We start from the raw sequence: 18,894 nt of genomic DNA, 5'->3' as shown, positions 1-18,894 counted from the left end.
TAAAAACATAAAATTGCAACTTTACAGAAATCAGCACCCAGATGCTTTAGGAAAGTCAAGAAAACATTCAGCACTCCACAGGAGCTACACTGTCTTTTAGCAATTCTACTTAAACACACAAGCAAGATTGTTTTACAGATATAAGCTGGTCTTGGATACCCCAGAAAGACAGTGCAGACTTTCAGAACAAGATTTATTCAGTGCATGCTCTGGGGATGCACAGGACACAGCATCCTGGGGGGATAGACAAATATTGGACTTAAGGTCTTTCTCCACCTCATCTATTTACGAAACCAAATGATGCAACAACTAGAGAAGGGACTGGATCTTCTAGTCCCTTCTGCTGGTCTGCAAAACTTGTCACTTATTTAACCCACCTTACTGGGAATCTTCAGGTGAACAGAGCAGAAACATGGAGGGCTAAAACACACAGTGCTCCGGAGAATGAATACCATCCTGCAACAAGGCCTGGAACCATCGGACCTCTAACATCATTCAATTGGCTCTCTCAAGCTGAAATTGTACCAGCACACCTGATTATTTTTTTTTCTTCTGGACCAGGTTCCACCAACCACAAAATATATGTTAGCTGGGATCTGTATCTAATTTCAAATACATCGTACACTTAAGTTATGCAAAGAAGGAAGCCATGCAGAAGAAAGCTGTATGAAGAAGCCTATAACTCCTCTCTAGAGCTGAAGGTTTGTCTTCTGTGCAGGCACATGCGTAAAATAAAGCCATGCCAATGAAGTAACTGTGGAATGGGTACAGGAAGTGAGGAAGAAAGCAAAGGTTGCAGATGTGAGAAGGAGAAAGGAGTACATATAGGTACTGGCCATAGCTATACCAGAAGCAGGAAGGAAATATAAATCCTCTTCTGTAGAAAAAAAAAACGCCACTCTTTTGGAAAAGGAAGGAAGAGGTGATAAGCCCAAAATTGAGACAAATAGGCACATCGAGAGGAGAAAAGAGCATTTTTGTTAGAAACACTTTCTGGTAGGCAGACACCAAACCCATCAACCATGTGTTGTCTACAGACAAACACCAAAGCCAACAACCATGTCTCATTGCCGTTCTGGTTTCCAAGGCATTCTGCTTTCCCTAGAGACACAGTGCGGCAGGACCTGCCAGCTGCACAGGGGGATGAGACACCTTATCATTTCCTGTTTGGAAAGAGACCAGAAGCCCAGGCTTTCTGGGAAGAAAGGAGAAGCATTGGTGTCCAAGTTCACCGGCGTTATGGCAGACACCCTCCTGCCCTTGGGTCTCCTCAGAAGGGGACTGAGGGACACGGGATGGACAGTTGCCCTTGGTACATCAGAGCCAGTCAGTGTAAGAAGCGAGTGTGTCAACCTGAACTGTCCACAGTGTCTCCCAAGTCTACCAGGGTTGTGGGACAACCAATGCTGAAGAAAGGCTTGGTGACTGGTGCAGGGACAGCTGAGAAAGACTGTTCAAAGCAGAAGGCCCATCAAGATGACACTGGGTAGGAAGAGTGAAAGGCCCCAGCAGGTACGGGGGGCTCCAGCTGTGGGTTGATCCATGCTTTTCTGGTCTGAGTTTGTCTCCCGTTCTTCAATGGCCAGAGTATCTGCTGGCAGAACAACAGAAAACCAGGAGTTAGAGGGAAAGATCTGAGCAAAAGAGAAACTCCAATTCATGCAGGTCCTTCAGTGATGTGCACCAAGACACCCCAAGGTGCAAGGGACAGCAGTGCACAGATCCAGCAAAGGCACGGCACAGGTGGTGGGTGTTAGTGAGTAAACAAAATCATGCTTCATGAACCAGACATCCAATCTGCCCCTTTCAGTGTTAGGGGAAAGAGTGAGGAAAAGGGTTGGTGCCACACATGAAATGAGGATCCAGAGGACCAGTCTGATACTAGTTCCTCCCAAACCATGCCCCATGCTGCTTGGGGATCATTCAACATCTACATGTCCATGCCAGGACCGACTCCACAATTACCTTACCTGAGAGGGAGGACTGGAAAGCAGGGCTCTGACCCTTTTCTTTGGAAGACGATGTTAAACGCAAGAAGGTGGGTTCTTCAGGACTGAAGACCACTGACTTTGAGGAGGTTATGCGCTCAGTTTTATTGAAACCTAACTTGATCTCTGGAATAACTTTGCTGAAGGATGGAGGTGGACTGGAAAAGAAGAATGATTTCTCTCCCCCATCCTCTTTCACACCTTTATTTGTTTCTGGGATTGATTTGGGGCTGAAGGCTGTGCCAATACTTTCTAATAAGGTAGGATCCTCTGTAGTTAAGCCAATGGGCTCTCCAGTGTCTAACTCTACATCTGAAAATATTTTATAATCCACGTCTAATGTGGGCTCAAAGGAAAGCATGAGCCCAGTTGCCTCAGTTGGATTGGGTCTTTCTGTTTCAGTGTGTTCTGGCTTTGTGGTTGTGGTAGGTTTTGTTATCATCTTTGCTGTTGAGGTGGTGAGATTTGGCTTTGTTGAAGTCGTATAAGTGTGTGTTGGCTTGGTTAAAATGGTGGTAAATGTTGGTGAGGTGGTTGCTGGCTTGGCTGTAGAAGGTTTTGTCTTGGCCATAGTTGTGGTGGGTGCTGGCTTGGCCATAGTGGTGGTGGGTTTTGGCATGGTAGGTGCTGACTTAGCCATAGTGATAGTTGTGGTGGGTTGTGGTGTGGTTGGTGATGGCTTAGCCACAGTGGTGGTTGTGATGGGTTGTGGTGTGGTGGCAGGTGCTGGCTTAGCCGTAGTGGTGTTTGTGGTGGGTTTTGGCATGGTGGGTGCTGACTTGGCTGTAGTGGTTGTTGGTTTTGACATGGTGGGTGCTGTCTTGGTCATTGTGGTAGTTGTGGTGGGTTGTGGCATGGTTGGTGCTGGCTTAGCCGCAGTGGTGGTTGTGATGGGTTGTGGCATGGTGTTGGGTGCTGGCTTAACCATAGTAGTGTTTGTGGGGGGTTTTGGCGTGGTGGGTGCTGGCTTAGCCATAGCAGTGGTGGGTCTTGGCATGGTGGGTACTGTCTTGGCTGTAGTCATTGTGGGTTTTGACGTGGTGGGTGCTGCCTTGGCCATAGTGACAGTTGTGGTGGGTTGTAGCATGGTTGGTGCTGACTTGGCTGTAGTGGTGGTTGTGGTGGGTTGTGGCATGGTAGTGGGTGCTGACTTGGCTGTAGTGGTGGTTGTGGTGGGTTGTGGCATGGTAGTGGGTGCTGGCTTAGCTGTAGTGGTGTTTGTGGTGGGTTTTGGCGTGGTGGGTGCTGGCTTAGCCATAGTGGTGGTGGGCCTTGGTGTGGTGGGTACTGTCTTGGCTGCAGTCATTGTGGGTTTAGATGTTGTGGGTGCTGCCTTGGCCAGAGCGGTAGTTGCGGTGGGTGCTGGCTTAGCCATAGTAGTGGTTGTGGTGGGTTGTGGCATGGTGGGGGGTGCTGGCTTAGCTGTAGTGGTGTTTGTGGTGGGTTTTGGTGTGGTGGGTGCTGACTTGGCTGTCGTGGTGGTTGTGGTGGGTTGTGGCATGATGGGTGATGGCTTAGCCGTAGTGGTGGTTGTGATGGGTTTTGGCGTGGTGGGTGCTGGCTTGGCTGTAGAGGTTGTGGGTTTTGGTGTGGTGGGTGCTGACTTGGCTGTAGAGGTTGTGGGTTTTGGCGTGGTGGGTGCTGGCTTGGCCGTAGAGGTTGTGGGTTTTGGCGTGGTGGGTGCTGGCTTGGCCGTAGAGGTTGTGTTAGGTTTTGGCATGGTGGGTGCTGGCTTGGCCGTAGAGGTTGTGGGTTTTGGCGTGGTGGGTGCTGGCTTGGCCGTAGTGGTTGTGTTAGGTTTTGGCATGGCAGTTGTTAGTGTGATGGGCTTTGGCTTGCCTGTAGCTACGGTGGGTTCTGGCACAGTAGGTTTTGGCTTTGCCATGGATGTGGTGGGTACTTGTGTCTGAGTTGGGGGTATGGTTGTGAGTTCTGACTTCGCTGTGGCCATGGTGGGTGATGTTGTAGTAGGTTCTAGTGTGGTTGTGGTGGATGGGCTTTTCTTTGTTGTCAGAGAGATTGGAGTGGTCTCTTCTACAGTGGATTCTGGTAATAGATGAAAAACACCATGGGTTAGCACTGGGGTCAACTTACCCGTTGCTGTCCAAGCCTCTATGTCCCTGTACTGAGGGGCCCAAAACTAAACACAGTACTCAAGGAGCGGCCTCACCAGAGCAGAATACAAGGGGATGATCACCTCCCTGGTCCTGCTGGCTGCACTATTCCTGATACAAGCCAGGATGCTGTTGGCCTTCTTGGCCACCTGGGCACACTGCTGGCTCATGTTCAGGCAAGCGTCAATCAATACCCCCAGGTCATTTTCCTCTGCACAGCTTTTGAGCCACTCTGCCCCAAGTCTGTAGTGCTGCATGGGGTTGTTGTGGCCAAAGTGCAGGACCCAGCACTTAGCCATATTGAACCTCACCCCACTGGCCTTTGCCCATCTACCCATCCTGTCCAGGTCCCTCTGCCTTCCTACCCTCCGGCAGATCAACACTTCCCCCCAGCTTGGTGTTAGCTGCAAACTTAGGTCACTCTGGGCCATCTCCCACTCTTGGGTTCCCAACCTGGAGACATCTCATCTCCCTCACACAACCTCCTGCCCCTTGGGGATGAGGCAACAACTGCTGGCTAAGGGGGTTATGAGGTCTGTGTCCAATCCTCATCTAGTGGCAGCTGACCAGTCTCAAGGGCTTCCATCCCATGCGATGCCTCATAGTCCAGGCCTGGAGCTGCTGGTCCAGGTTCAGAGTTTGGACCCCAACCCAGGGGTCTCTGTCCCAATAGCCTGTCAAGGCACATACACTGCTTTGCTTCACTTACCACACAAGGACTTGACACACACTCTGCCTTCGGGACACTGTGAGCAAGAAGGTCCTTCTTTGTATGGCTTTCGGCCTTTCACATTACCCCTGGAAGCAGAAGACACCAAGAAAAAGAAAGTGTAAGGAAAGAGGGGAAATGCCAACCCCAAAGAGTGGGGTTTGATTCAACTGGAATATCCCAGCCAAGACAAAACTCAGAATTAATGTAAAAAAAAAAAAAAAAAAAACCACACAGGTCTTGGTCTCCTGCCACACACCTTCAATGCCATTTACTCAGTGGCCTGACACTAAGGTGGCTAAAACCAGGGAAGAAAGTTCCATGGACCAGGTCCTTCACTACCTCCTAGAAAAGAGCAGTTGGTGGACATTTGGACACATGATTTTTGTCTCCCCTCTACTAAACAACCCTAAGAAGGTCTGCTGTTGCTCTCCATCTCCAAGTGAGTGGTCCCCAAGGCTAGCCCCAGGGTTTCACAAGCAGGCACCCACCTCTCCTCCCATGTGTAACCCATCCTGCTGGTACAATACATGCTTCCTGACCCCTTCCCAGGCCATCACTGCTGCTATTGGGGAAGAACAAGGCACAGAGCAGGTAGGTGATGTTTGTACCCTTAGTTACTGCGACATCAACCTTGGGCAGCACTCTGGGGGAGTTCCCCAGGAGTCTGTGGCAGGAGCTGAACCAGACCTCAGGAATCCTCATGGGCAAGGATCAACAGACAACCCTTCCTTCCTTTGTGACCAATCCAAGATAATAAAGGCCTTTCTTGAAATTGCCTTGCTTTTTCTGAGCAACACCAAAAGCTTTTCCTGCTGTTATAGGGATTGAAGGAAGGGCATTTCCATTGCAGAAACCCCATCAAAATGAACCAAGTCATGCAAGGCATAGGACTTACGGAGGATAATAGTTGCAAACAAGCAGGTACATGTCCTCTGTTTCGATTCCATCAATCTTCTCACAAAACTTTGCCCCACAGCCAATACGATGTGTGCTTGCCCACACCACCTAAGACAAAGACCAGGGGTGAAGGTGAGGTGATTGGATGAAGGCAGACGCCCTGTTGGCAACCCATGCCCTGGCCTTGAAGGCTGCTCCGTCATCACACCAACACCCCCCTTGTCTCAGTGTGTGCCCCAGATCCCACATGCCCATGTTGCTTTCACATTCAGAATCCCGCTACTTGCCTCTGTCTGGACCACCTTCCCAACGTAGAGCCACAGCCCACATACCCAAGTGCCACAGCTTTTCTACCCTATACTTCACCCAAGTAGAGCATCATTACCTCTGTTTTGGTCCTGAGGACCTCCACAGATCCATCCTGATATTTACCACCACCATCTATACTCTTCTCCACTCTCACCCATCCACCCAAGCTGCAAAGACACACTCACATCTCATGTCTGCCTAAGACAAGCCAGCACCTGGCTCTGCTGTGTAGCCAAAAAGGGGTGCAGAGCATTTTTTCAAGAGAGGTCTTATCTAAAATGCTGGTTATGTTTGGCACCATGCCCAGATTCCCCTGTATCAGTGATTCCTATATGGTGCCCAGCATTGGTTCCCCATCTCTTTGCAACGACTCTGAGAGGACCCAGGGCTCTGGTACTGCTCCTTTCCTGACAACCCTCTCCCTCTGCCCCAGCAGGCCAGTACCTGGGTGTAGTGACCACACATCTGCCCAGGGACACACATGGAAGTCGTCAGGTTATAGTATTTCTCTTCCCCGTTCCAGTCCTCCACGGCAAATTCCAGATCCAGTGTCGGAGCCATAGCAAAGAGGTTTTCTCCCCGTCGGCCCCTCTCCTTGTTGTGGTCCCAGATGCATTTCTCCGCATAGGCTTGGGCAAAGGCCTCCAGCTCTGTGTCCCAACTCTGAAAGGACCTCAGTGTCAGCATACAGAGAGGGACACTGGGCTCTCCAACATGCACGAGGACATGTGCCCCTGGGCTCCCTAGTTGCAATTCCCCATTTATGAGTAAAACTAAAATTGCTACTCAATACACGGGTATCCCTGAGTGCACTCTGAGAAGTCCTCAGGAGATGGGAGCTCCTCAGTCTATCTCAGCACAAAACAAACCTCAACTTACAGATCAAACACGTAGGTCAGTGCTGCAGCATAACCCTCACAACCTTGCCTGAAGCACCCATAACATCAGCATCCTCAACTCAGTGTGGAAAAGCAATGAAGAAGCAGTGAAGATGGAGGAAGGGAGGACGCTCACACTGGGTCACACAGGAAGAAAGCAGGGGATATCCCTCTGACCAGGGTGGGGATGGGAGGAGAGCAGGACACGTCTCCCCCGGCAGCTGCACAGGTCCTGGAAGCACATGCTCCTAAAAGACATAATCTGATCCCCTGGACCCAAAACGCAGCAGCTGTCTGCCTCCCAAGAGCCCCCTTCCAGCACAGGGAGCAGCAGTGGCCCAACTGCCAGCTGAGCCCCCAGGCCCTAGTGACCATGCTGCTACGCCTTGCAAGGAGGCATATGAGGAACCCTACACCACAGCTGCTTGGACTATCCTAACACCATTTGATGGAGACAGCAGCTTTGCTTCTGTAGCACGTTGGAAGGCAGCCCAGCAAACAACAGGTCCTCAATGGGACCTTCCTGGCTGGAGCCAGAGCTGGATCTGGAGGGGGACAGAGCACAGCTCTGTTACAGGGCATTGCCACTGGGGTGTCAAGGGGACATGGACTGGCCCCCAAGCAGTAGCACTGTAGGTGAAGGAAACACTGAAATATCTCAGTGGGGGCATAGAGAGCTAGTTGACCTTGCATCATGGCCCCAAGCCAGGCTGAGAGTGATGGCTGGAAACCCTGCTGGGGAAATGCTCACCCATCTTCCTCTGGCACAGAGCTGGGCTCCATAAACAGCAGGCTCGCACCTGCAGGATTTGCCTCATTTTTAAAAAAGAAGTGTCTTTAGGCTATGAATCCCCCCCAATGCCTAACTATTTCCACAGCAACAAGACCCATGTCCCAAACAGAAACACAGGGTGACATCAGCCAGGCATGGTGCCACAGCAGCAGGCGACCTCAGAGACAAACACAGCACAAGCAAAGTCCCAGGGAGGAAGGCAAGAATGGCTCTTATGTAGAAAGCCTCTAATAAGAAATTGTTAGGGCTGCTTTATGATAAACATTTATTGTGCTTCAAAGAAAGCCTTCTGCTCTGCAGTATCAGTAGGTCTTGTGTTTAAACAAATCATATTAGACTAAGAGACAACACAGCCTTGCAGAGGGGAGCATCTCAAAGCATGTGATCTGCCATCACTCCTACAGCCAGCAGCAGCACTCAGCAGATCAGAATTGCCACCAACTTAAGGACCTTGACCCACATTTTAGGCACCTGAGAGATTGTTTCCCTCACGCTTTCCCTAAGAGTTTGGCTCCGAAGCCCATATTTCCTGATTTTTCTGTGCCTTGCTGTGGTGGGCGTCCATGGAAATTGTGGTGCTTAGGGTCTTCACACTATTCTCTCTGAACCCAAAGTCTCTTGTTAGCCCCCCATCATGCCTTAACATCGCTTCTTTCTTCATTTGCTCAGCAAGCTCCCACTTACCAGCCCACGAACATTTAATTCAAGTGGTGCAACTTCAAGGCCAGACAAGAAGGTCTCCTCTGACTACACTGTGACCAAAAGAGCACAACACTCCAAATAGCTGTGATGAACAGCTCTCTTGGTCCTCTGCATGTGTTGTAAACAGCAAGGAAAATAACCGGGTACAGGATAAAGGGGCCAAATAAGACAAAAACCAGCACCGGCTCAGGAGGTCATTTTTGCTTCCATTGCAGCCACAAGCATTGGTGGGCACCTGACTCAGTTTCTTACAGAAAAATGGGAGATCCTTCACCTCCATGTCATCACGCACAGGTCATGGTAGGAAGTAGGAGCGCGATGGAGAGCGCAAACTGACCTGGTAGTCATGCTTGAATTTGATATTCCCTCTCATAAATTACAACCCAATCACCTGCAAAGGTAAATAAAGCACACTAGGTGATGCTTCACACAGGTGGTGGAGCAGGATTCCTCCTCCAGCTGCAGGGCCCCACTCATTGCAAGGTCAGTGCAAGCATGTGCCTTTCCTATCCATCACAAGGAGCTCCAGCTCCTTGTGAAAGCTGCATTGCTCTCACAGAGCATCAGGGGACTCAGATCACACTCAGGAGCTTCCAAAAATCATCAAAGTCAACTCTGTAAGTGAAAGGAAACTCATCTCTTTAGAGGCAGTTTAGGGAACCTCTCCATTGATACCAAGTTGCAACCCTACACAATAATTGCTCTGCCTCCCAAATCCCTGCTAGCATTAAGATTGAAGCTTGCACTACACAAACTCCCTCTGAAATCCCCCCCACAATAAAAGCCACTTACCATCTTCAGCATATCCATAGCAGGAGGAGAGACCTGGGAGCGGTATTTATTATGCCCATCCAAGATTATCGTCTTTTCTTCATCAGTCAGGGACCAGCTTAGCTCCAGTGCAGTGAGCAACAGGAAAACAGGAGGAAAACCTGTGCTCAGCATCATGCAGCCAGCTTCTGCTCTTAGCAGCCCACGGCTCTGGCAGTCAGATTTAAAGCACCTCCCAAAAGCAAGGAACACCCAACAGCTTGAAGACTGGGGAGGAAATGTATTTATTAGAGGAGGATTTCAGAGCCACATGGAACACACCCATCTCACATATCAAACTTGATAGAGAAGCAGCAATGTCTAGTGCCAATGAGCTCGCAGGGTCCACTCCCTGAGACAGACCCTGTGCGTGAATCGTAATTCCCTGCACTGGCGTTTTCATCCAAGCCTCTGCTACTCCAAGTCTCAGACATTGCCTTAACCATCAGTTATAGGGTTCCTTTTCCATGTTTTCTCCTAAACTGCAATAATTCCCAAGCAACTAGCAAATAAATGCAAAGTTCCATTTTACACAAGGGTCTTCCCCTGTCACTGGGACTCAGCCATTTCTAGAAAAGAAGGCAATGAGATGCAACTGCTGAGAACGGTTTGCAGCACTGTAACCCCCAGGCTGGGAGTCAGACCCCACCTTGTCCAGTCCCTGCATCTGTACACTGATCATGCCACGGGAAAGCAGCAGGCAGCTGGAAAACAGCCCCTAGGCTCTCCCAGCCCATTAGGAAGGCAGGGGGTAGCAGAGAGCTGATGCCCCTTCCCCATGCCATCAGGAAGATGAGGGAAGGAAGAACAGGATGTGGAGCTGAAATTGCCCCCAGAAGGGGAGTTAGCAGGCTCCAGGTCTGGCTGGAATACCAGACCATTTTCTCTGCAGGGACAGACTGCTCCATGCCTAGCCAGACACGTGGAGGGCTCAAGCTGAGGTGTCTCAAACTGCAAAAATGCATGCCACACCACCTGCCTTGGAGACTGTCTGGCAGAGACCATCCCACATGCCTGCCACCTCTTCCTCCCCATCTGCGATTGTGCAATCACTCCAGCTCTGCTCCTGGATCTGTCTTTGGGGATCACAGGCTATTAGAAAGGATCAGCGAGTGAGCAGCCCTAGCTAGCAGAGCCAAGTTAATCACGCAGTCTGCTCTGCCTCTCCCTCCCGTCCTGCTTTGCACCGCTCTGATCACCTCTCTTGCCACAATTGCTCTCCCTACTGCCCCCCCAGATCTCTTACCTCTGTGCATTACCTTCTCCTTCATTAGGTCCAGGGTTTACCATGCTCTCAGTAGCCCAACAATTTCCGCAAGAAGGGTCTGAGGCTTCAACTCATTTGTTCAAATGAGAGGTTCACATTTATTGCTAAGGTCAACTACAGGCCTGGAGTCTGGGTCAAGGCAAAAAGGCAAACCTGTCTCCACCACAAGACATCTCAGCAGCTCTGCTGCTGCATCTCTGGAGAAACAGCTAGAAAGGAAAAACACTGGATCCCCTCTACTACCAGCGAGCTCACTATGACCTGTCTATGAGGAACAAGGCAGTGCTAAGATGCCAATGAACTTGCTATTGTCTCCAAGTGATGCAGAGATGAAGGGCCAAGCAGCAAGTAGTCCCTGGCACTATAGCACACTGACTAGGCCTTACAGAATATAGCATAGCAACAAGGAATAAAAAAAAATCAGGGGACACAGTGCTCTCTGAGAAAACAGGCCTGGAAGAGTCACAACCAGGGCATGTGGCTTATGGGGAAACAATTCCCAACTTCCCAATCTGCCCCACCGGCTCTTTTCGAGGCCAGCATCTGAAACATGGAGATTAACAGCAAATGGTCCAAGCCCCACCCTGGAGCTGACAAGCTCGTGTCCAGACACCATTAGGTAAGTGCAGGAAGAATGCAGATTTCCTACTGCTCACTCAAGGAACAGCCAGTCCACTGCACCCCCGGGAGCCAACAGCCTCAGCACAAGACAGGAGCTATGCGCTGATACCTGATGGGGTGTAAAGGGCTCAGCTCAACACTGGTGGACTCCAAAAAGGCACTGCAGAAGAAATGAAGCCTGGTTTCCTACTGATTCACATCCTGAGGGTCTTCAGCATGGCTTCTTGGGTGTCTAACAAAGCTAGCACATTATCCTGGTAGAAGTGGGATCTTTCTCTTCTACTTGCCTGCTTTTATCAGATCTGGAAGAGATTATCATCATCTTCTAACTCTCTGTCAAGGTTTGGCTGAAATAAGCTGAATTGTGAAGGAGTGACAGAGGCTGTTAGCTAGGAGAAAGGAAGGACAGACGTAGCTGTTGCATCACCTTTGCTTAGGGAATCAGGTTAAAACTGGCGAACTGTTTTTAAAGCATTTCTTTTGACATTTTCCAAACAAAATTGCTCCAACTTTTAAGTTAAAATGACATTTCCACAAAGTGCCCTAAAAAGAAGTTAAATAACCCCTCAACAGCTGACACACAACATGACAAAAATCAGAAGAGGGAAAAGGTGCATTAACACTTGCATTTAATTGCAAAAAGTAAAAACTTTTTATTCTTCTTCCCTACATACAAATCTCATTTATTTACACACTTTACAGGCTTTTCCCAAGTATTTACAAAGTTTGCAATATATTAAATTACGACCATCCATAAAATTCTGCATTAATTGCATATTTACATTCTTTTTTTTAATCCACCACTGAATTTATAGTGTACAGCATTGAAACAGTCTTTATGCATATATAGCTTTACTTCCTAGCACCCCTGAGCATATAATATGCCTCCTCTCCCCATAGACAAAGAGAATGCTAAAAATAAATCACCTGTCATTTGTCTGAATCTTCAAAGGAAAGGGGAAGACCAGCATCTCCCTTGTTTAACTCAGCAGGACATTAAATATATCCTTTACGAGAAGTAGTTTCCTGAAGACGAGAATATATAACTCTACGTATAAAATTTAGGAAGAGGAGAAAGTTTGGTTTCCCAGAAGTAAAAGTTCTCCGCACACCCACCGCAAGGCCCACCAAAATGATCTGGCCCCAGAAAGTGCTCAGCTCTGTGGCTCCCAAGGGAACCAAGTGGGAGCCAGAGAACCTGGACCACTGAGCCCAGGATTGGACAGATCCTGCAGACTTCACACTCCAGAGTAGCATTACTGGTGCGAGCAGGAGCATCACCTTGCTGAGATGCTGGCATTCACACCTCTAGGAATGTGCTTTGCCGCTCTCCACCTCATCTCACTCAGGGAGTTCCCACGCTGTGAGCAGGACTGCTGAGAAAGGCGTGCAAGGCTTGCTGCTGGAAAGTCAGGGAGGCCAAGCCAGAAGAGAAGGGAGGTGCTTTGATCCAGTCCTGTTCCTTGCAGTAAAACCAGCTTCCCTGACAGACTATTACAACAAGAAGACTAGCAGGGGAAGTTAACGGCCCAGGATACACAGGAAACTTGACCCTAGAAAGCTCTCCAGAGCACTGCAAAGGGAGTTTGGGGCTGGGATCTGCAGAGCTGCCTCACAGGAATGTGTGTGCACAATGGCAATGGGGAGAGGAATAAAGACAAAAAAGAATCAACAGAAACTGGCAGCTTGCCCCCCACAGGGGATGCTGATTTCCTGGTACTGAAGAAAACAATACTCCTTTCTCCTCCTTTTAGTTACCCTGAGTTCAGGACTGACTAAGAGCAATGGTCAATGACCCCTGCTTTTGGAAACTAGCTTTAAAACACGATCCTCCTGAGGTCCAGATCACGGGTGGCAGCCCATCTCTCTAGCTTGACAAGCAGAAGAATGACCCCTCCACATCTCCACCCACTAGGTTCTTGGGTAGCACCAGTTTCAGGGTCTCACTAGTGTGATTTCAGAGCAGCTTTGCAGTCTGTGGGATGTCAGGTGTGCAGACATCCTTCTCCCAGCTTAGAGGTAAAGCGCTCTGAAGCATTTAAATAGAATTTTAAAATGAGGATGCACGCATTTACTGGGCACCCCTCTGAGCTGGTCAGCACGTAAAGGGGGGTATTATGCAAAACAGCACACACACTTGGATACACAAGTGCCAAAGTGAAGCTAGTGGCAAGGGAGACTGTGACGGGACACACACCCTCTGTGACTCATCCAGATCATGTTTGTTGCCACAATGCCTCGATAGCTGAGAAACTAGACACATTCCCCCCAGTTCTACTCAAGACTGAGCAGCTCATTAGGAGTTGCCTAGTTCTCTAGGGAGGCCACAGCCTTTGGTAAGGTTGTGTGAAGCTGAAGCCCCTGATGAGGAAGATGGCCAGGACTCACTTGCAGCCACTTGACCAAGATGTCAAAACCTCTTTTTTTTAATCTTAGTTTTCCCACTTTGGCCTCACCTCTGAGTTGTCCATACCCAGTTCCTTACCCATGTCATAATGCAGAAGGCATTAGCATTACCTTTCTGGCAGCTGATCACAGGAGCTACTCAACATGCTGCACTACAGATCGAGGCTCCACACTTGACAGCAGCAGCTATGGCCAAAATCAGCTCTTTACCAGCAAATAATTGCCCTCCTGTTTCAGTGTAGCATCCAATTCCTTACAGCCCTTAGAAGAAGAAGAGAAAATATACTGGAAGTTTAAAAACAAATGATGTAAACTCCAAAGGGAGTAAGGTTGGGACATATGCAATATATCACCTAGACACAGATCTGGAAACTTATGAAGACACCATAAAGTGCACTTGGAAAGCTGATGTACAAACAGTCCAGATTCACCACCATCTGTCCAACCAGCTGTAACACTCTGAGGAGGGGAGAAGCAATATCTAAAAGCACTTTTGCTTATCAGGCACAAACTTGCTCTAGTGCCCCCCCACCCCCAACCTAAACAGCAGCCTTAAATAGATCCATTTCCTCTGCTATTTCCCAAAGGAGCCAGACAGCCACAATGGCTTAAGTATGACTCACAAAAAGCAGACATTTCACAGACACTTGAGAATTGTCTCTGCAGCTCTTTTACAAGTTTCATTCAAGGACACTTAGAAGTAACAGCATCACCAAACCACCTATAATCTCAGCAACAAAGGGTCCAAGCAGGTTCTTTCCGTATACATCTCCAACCAAATGAAATGGATCCGGTACAAAAACAGTAAGAGGTGAAGTAACCTTGTCAGTCTTTGACTTTTTGACTTGAGAAGCTGCCAAAGCGTAAATAGCAACAGTCACTAATGTGGGCCCTCTGATGATTCTGCCATCACTGAACTCCCAAATTTCCATTAACTAAGACCCAGGCTTTAAGAAGAGCGAGAGGGGTGGTGCGTGTGTCTTGGCATGTACAGGACTGTGTGTAGTGTCACAAGTCTAAAACACACCCCAAGCATTAACAATACTAACATAAAACTCTTATTAATCCAATTCCCTTTAACAGCTTTGCTACAAATTAAATGTCATCTTCTGTTCTTTTTCAGTCTCTCCCTCTTTGGTTCTACTATATCTGATGTATGTTGGTTCAGTGTCAAGGGCCAAACACACTGACACAGGTGCTGAGGTTGTTCTCATTAGCTTACAGGAGAAAAACAAGCGTTATGCATAGAAATGTTTGTAACGCAGACTAAACTCTCTCAGGCTAAATTCTTTGGAGCAAGAACTGTCCTCTGCCTTATCCTTCTGCAGGAGCCAGACATGGTCATCCAACTTGGCAACTTTTGTCAGTCCTTAATATGATTAGTAAGACATTTGCTCCCATTCGCCTGCTTTTGCTTGAAAGCAAAGGCTGGGTAGACATTTTTCCAATCAGTCATTTTAAGTGTACCTAAAATATTTACAGAGAAAAAGGTTCTTGCTCCTGAGAACAGAGTTAACTTGCTTTCAAACGAAACCCATTCCAATTTCACAGTAACAAGTGTGAGAGTATGTCCTGAACCCCAGCCCTGGCCTATGAGTTCAGCTTTACACATCTGTAAATGATCTTCAACAGCAGGAACAGACCCAAAGGATCAAACTTGGAAGGGACTGCAGCATCCACAGCCTGCAAATACTGAAACCAAGTCTCTCTCAGGACACTGGATAATGCAGTGCTCAAGCAACAGGAAGCATGCAAAGGCAGCTTGGAAGGAACTCAGGAAAAAATCAAAATTCATTCTGAATACAATGTATCAGATCTCGAAGAAGTTGGTGCAAAAAAGCCAGCGACAAGGAGATTTTCTGGTGCTCCCGCAGGTACCCCGAGCCAGGAACACAGGCAGTACTTCTCAAAGCAACGAATATATCTGAAAACAGTCATGCAACCCCAGTATCTTAGGTGCACAATCAGAACATGAACTTACAGAAAGCTACTTTGCACCCAGCTCCACCTCCATCCAGAACTACTGCACTCTTGGCACCATGACAACAAAAACTTGCATCGGTGTTTTTATAGGAAAGGAAGTAGGGGAAAAAAAGCACAGTTACTATTTGACTCAACTACAATCTGCTGATAGAGAACAGTAGAAGAGCGATCACAAGACACAAAGAGGCCTGAACAGATTAATTTGGTACAAGAACAATGCTGTGGGTGAGTGCCCCTGCCACTAGGCTGGGAGGCTCGTGTCAACCCTGAAGCACAGAGCTGAGGCTGGCTTTGCAGGGCACACTGTTGAGGCACACAGCCATGAACGTGATGGAGAGATGGAGCGGAGGTGGGACATATCAATTCCCTTTATAGAGCTGGCCTGCCAACACAGGCTTCAGGCCTCCTCCCCAGGAGGAACGTATACAGAAATGTCACACGCACCCCTCCACTCCCAACCTCCTCCCACGAAGATTCAGAAGTGCCATAATCCACAAAGGTGAATCTCATCCTGAGAAACCCCTCTGGTGCTCCTGGAAAAAGCCTTTGCTGCCAGCCCAAGGCTTACCTGAGGGGACAGGGAAGGTCATGAATAGCTTGAGCTTCTCCCAAAATACATCTGAGGAAGGTCAAAGGGTCAGGAAAAGAGTCATTTTTTAACACTGTAAACATGCAAGGTGGCAAAGCTGCCTGCCACAGTTGCCCCAGGTCTATCGCTTTCAAGATGTTGCCTTGGCTTCAAAGCTGAAAATCTTCTTGTCCTGGAAGTAGTTCTGTTTTCCCACCCACTGTCCTTAGCTAGCAGCTCCATAACAAACAACCACCGGCTCTGTCCCTTTGGCCATGAAGCTCATCATCCAGTAATCTGTGGAGGCATAACCTTTGGGAGAAGCAATGAAGACACATTAGATGAATCAATGCCTAATCACTGCTCACATTTCCCATGAAGTGGTGGGGGTATGCAGATGCTCTTTGTGAAGAGCCTGCCCTCTGTGCCACACCGGGTTTGTAACACCTCGCAGAGCACCGTCTTGTTTAACCCCAACTGCCCAGTGCTTGGCATCTCTGAGTAACCCCAACTACCCATTCAGCATCTCACAGTATCCAGTTGTTTGTGTTCCAGACCATGAATTCCCACATTCAGAATAATCACATTTATATCTTGCTGCAAACACTGAAGGCACACACCACCTTCTCAGGTGTCAGCTACGAAAGACCCAGCTGGAGGAAGTCTCCTGGCTTTAACGGATCTCCCATACCCTGCATACTACAGTGCAGATACTCACCCAAATCTCCAGCTTCCAGCTCTACCTTGAACATCTCACAGTGTCCTCTGCACTTGTCCAGAGGTACAACAGTCAGGGTGAGCTGTCCGCTTCCAACAGCAAAGAGGCCATGCAAGCTGTAGCTCTAGGATGAGAGCAGAATATTTCAGAAGCCTTGCCAGACCCTTTTCTCGAGTCTGTCTAATTGAGAGCAAATCACTGCCCTGAAACAAGGTGAGACAGCACAAATCACAGGTTTGCTGCTCCCCCCAGCTACCAGTAGATCATGGCAAAACTCTCCAAGGCAATGCAGGCCCTCCACACCCACAAAACTCACATGAAAACAAAGGAGATCAGGCTAGAAGCACCCATTTCAGTGATGTGTCTCCATGGCAGGTATCTCAGAATGGATGGAACTTACTGCTAGGAACTGCTCCAAAAAAGCACTTCTCAAGTGAATTGTGCCCCATTGCACATACAAATTCCATCCCTTCACCACTACAGAGCAAGGCCAGGACATAAATATGAGTGGAGCTGGGACATCCCATGGGTATTTCTAACTGCCAAGGGAGATGGACACAGTATACTAGCAGCACAAAACTATACACAACACACCTCCTCCCTCCTTCTGGATGGTGCAGCAACTCTGAGATGCCATGTTACACAGGGATGGGAAGAACCGCTACAACTCTGTATCCACTGAACATGTCCTGCAAATCCCCTAAAGGTGTGAAGCTTATGGATGACAACTCACAGACAGGGAAATAATGTGATAGGGATGAATTTCTCACCTTATTCCCCAAATCTGGATGGCGTATGAGAAAGCAACTCTCTAGGGACACTGTCTTGTGGAAAGACAATGAAGAGGAAGTGGGGAAAAATTCCTGCAGAATCTGAGTTCCGTTTACAGATTTCCTCCTAAAAAATAAAAAATCCAACAAGAATAAAACAACCCGTATTAGAGAAAGATCACGTTATGACAATGCTTATATTTAAGTCTACATCCAAGATCAAAATTGTTCACAAACATTTATGCTTGATAAACATGAATGCTGATACACTAGCCCCTTTTTGGAGGGGGAGACTGAGGCAGAGACTAGAGAAGCTAAAAGAACACAAACATCACTCCTAAGAGCACTATTGGACTTTTCAGCCGATGAACCTGTGCTCCTTCATATCTTCCTTTTAGTACCTGCAGCAGGGCCATATAAACAAGGAACAAACACATTGCCTTGGATACCTAAGAACTCTCCTCCTCTCCTTCCCTCAAAATGATCCAAATTGTCAATCAGCTCCAATAATTACAAAAATGCAGAGAGGTGGCATTGTATGCAACCATAACTGAGACCACATGGCAAGGCAGTGGGGGTGACAGTGGAGGTGGCATGTCCAAGCATATCCTCTAGGCCAGGCAATGTAGCTGGAAAAGGCAGGGTGGGGTCTGTTATTTTTACTGTTCTGTCAAGTGGCTTGACATGATTAATACTGCTATACTTTGATTGTCTGACTACCATTGCTGTGATCAAGAAGTCCGGTGGGTAGATCCCACCTAAGCATTTCAAAAATGCAAAATCCATCATGCCCTTCTTCTCCAAGTCTGTCTGCACAAACCAAACAGGACGCTACCTGGCACATTCGTATCAGCAAAGGAGCAGTCTGCTCCACTACATGTGGCACCTTCCCATGTTACTTCTTATCCACATGAAAAGACTTTGCTAACATGCAGGGTTGCTCCACAACCTTAGAGAGTTCTGAATTGTTCAGATGTCTTGTAGTCACTCTAAAAGCTGTACCACAGTTAACAGAGGTCCAGGATTAGGCCAGGCTGTTTTTCCTGAATAAGACCAAACACAAATTGCAGGATCCGTTTGTGTTCTGCTACTTCTCAGTGTTTCGCAAAACTCATGGTACCTTTTCTCAGTTGATATTAAGGGTGGAAAATTTTCCAGAGGTTACTAGAAATGTAAACCAGTTGCCACAGGTGATCAGACCACAGCCCAGATGATTAATATATGGCCTAAAGAACAGGACCGAGCAGTCACTGGGATATTTTTGTCTTGAAAGGGGAGCAACACATGAAGTCCCAGCGCATAACACTCCATTTTTAGTGCACAAGTATTCTGCTCAGATCCAGTCAGCGTCAGCAGGT

At 48.1% G+C, this 18,894-nt stretch overlaps 2 protein-coding genes across 4 annotated transcripts in view; both read right to left on the bottom strand.

The window, feature by feature from the left end:
- Nucleotides 1–378: 378 nt before the first annotated feature.
- On the bottom strand, nucleotides 379–16,149 carry PI16 (peptidase inhibitor 16). Its single transcript, XM_035570578.2, has 7 exons — nucleotides 16,049–16,149; nucleotides 9,186–9,431; nucleotides 6,465–6,683; nucleotides 5,710–5,819; nucleotides 4,812–4,900; nucleotides 1,971–4,034; nucleotides 379–389 (listed from the first exon to the last, which is right to left on the bottom strand). Exons 2-7 carry the CDS (start codon nucleotides 9,339–9,341, stop codon nucleotides 379–381), a joined length of 2,649 nt encoding a protein of 882 aa, XP_035426471.2. The 5' UTR covers nucleotides 9,342–9,431; nucleotides 16,049–16,149.
- C24H6orf89 (chromosome 24 C6orf89 homolog) overlaps nucleotides 11,699–18,894 on the bottom strand; it is a 25,050-nt gene continuing 17,854 nt past the window's right edge. For all 3 annotated transcript variants that reach the window (XM_050715276.1, XM_035570576.1, XM_035570577.2), the window contains exons 6-8: nucleotides 17,537–17,663; nucleotides 16,767–16,890; nucleotides 11,699–16,360 (exon numbers count right to left, since the gene is read on the bottom strand). In XM_050715276.1, coding sequence (XP_050571233.1) covers nucleotides 16,275–16,360; nucleotides 16,767–16,890; nucleotides 17,537–17,663 — 337 coding nt within the window. In that variant the 3' untranslated portion in view covers nucleotides 11,699–16,274. The remainder of the gene's footprint in view (nucleotides 16,361–16,766; nucleotides 16,891–17,536; nucleotides 17,664–18,894) is intronic.

Source organism: Cygnus atratus, chromosome 24, assembly GCF_013377495.2.
Source record: "Cygnus atratus isolate AKBS03 ecotype Queensland, Australia chromosome 24, CAtr_DNAZoo_HiC_assembly, whole genome shotgun sequence".
Classification (NCBI taxonomy): domain Eukaryota; kingdom Metazoa; phylum Chordata; class Aves; order Anseriformes; family Anatidae; genus Cygnus; species Cygnus atratus.
Note: the sequence above shows the minus strand (reverse complement) of the source record. Positions and strands in the feature narration are given on the sequence as shown.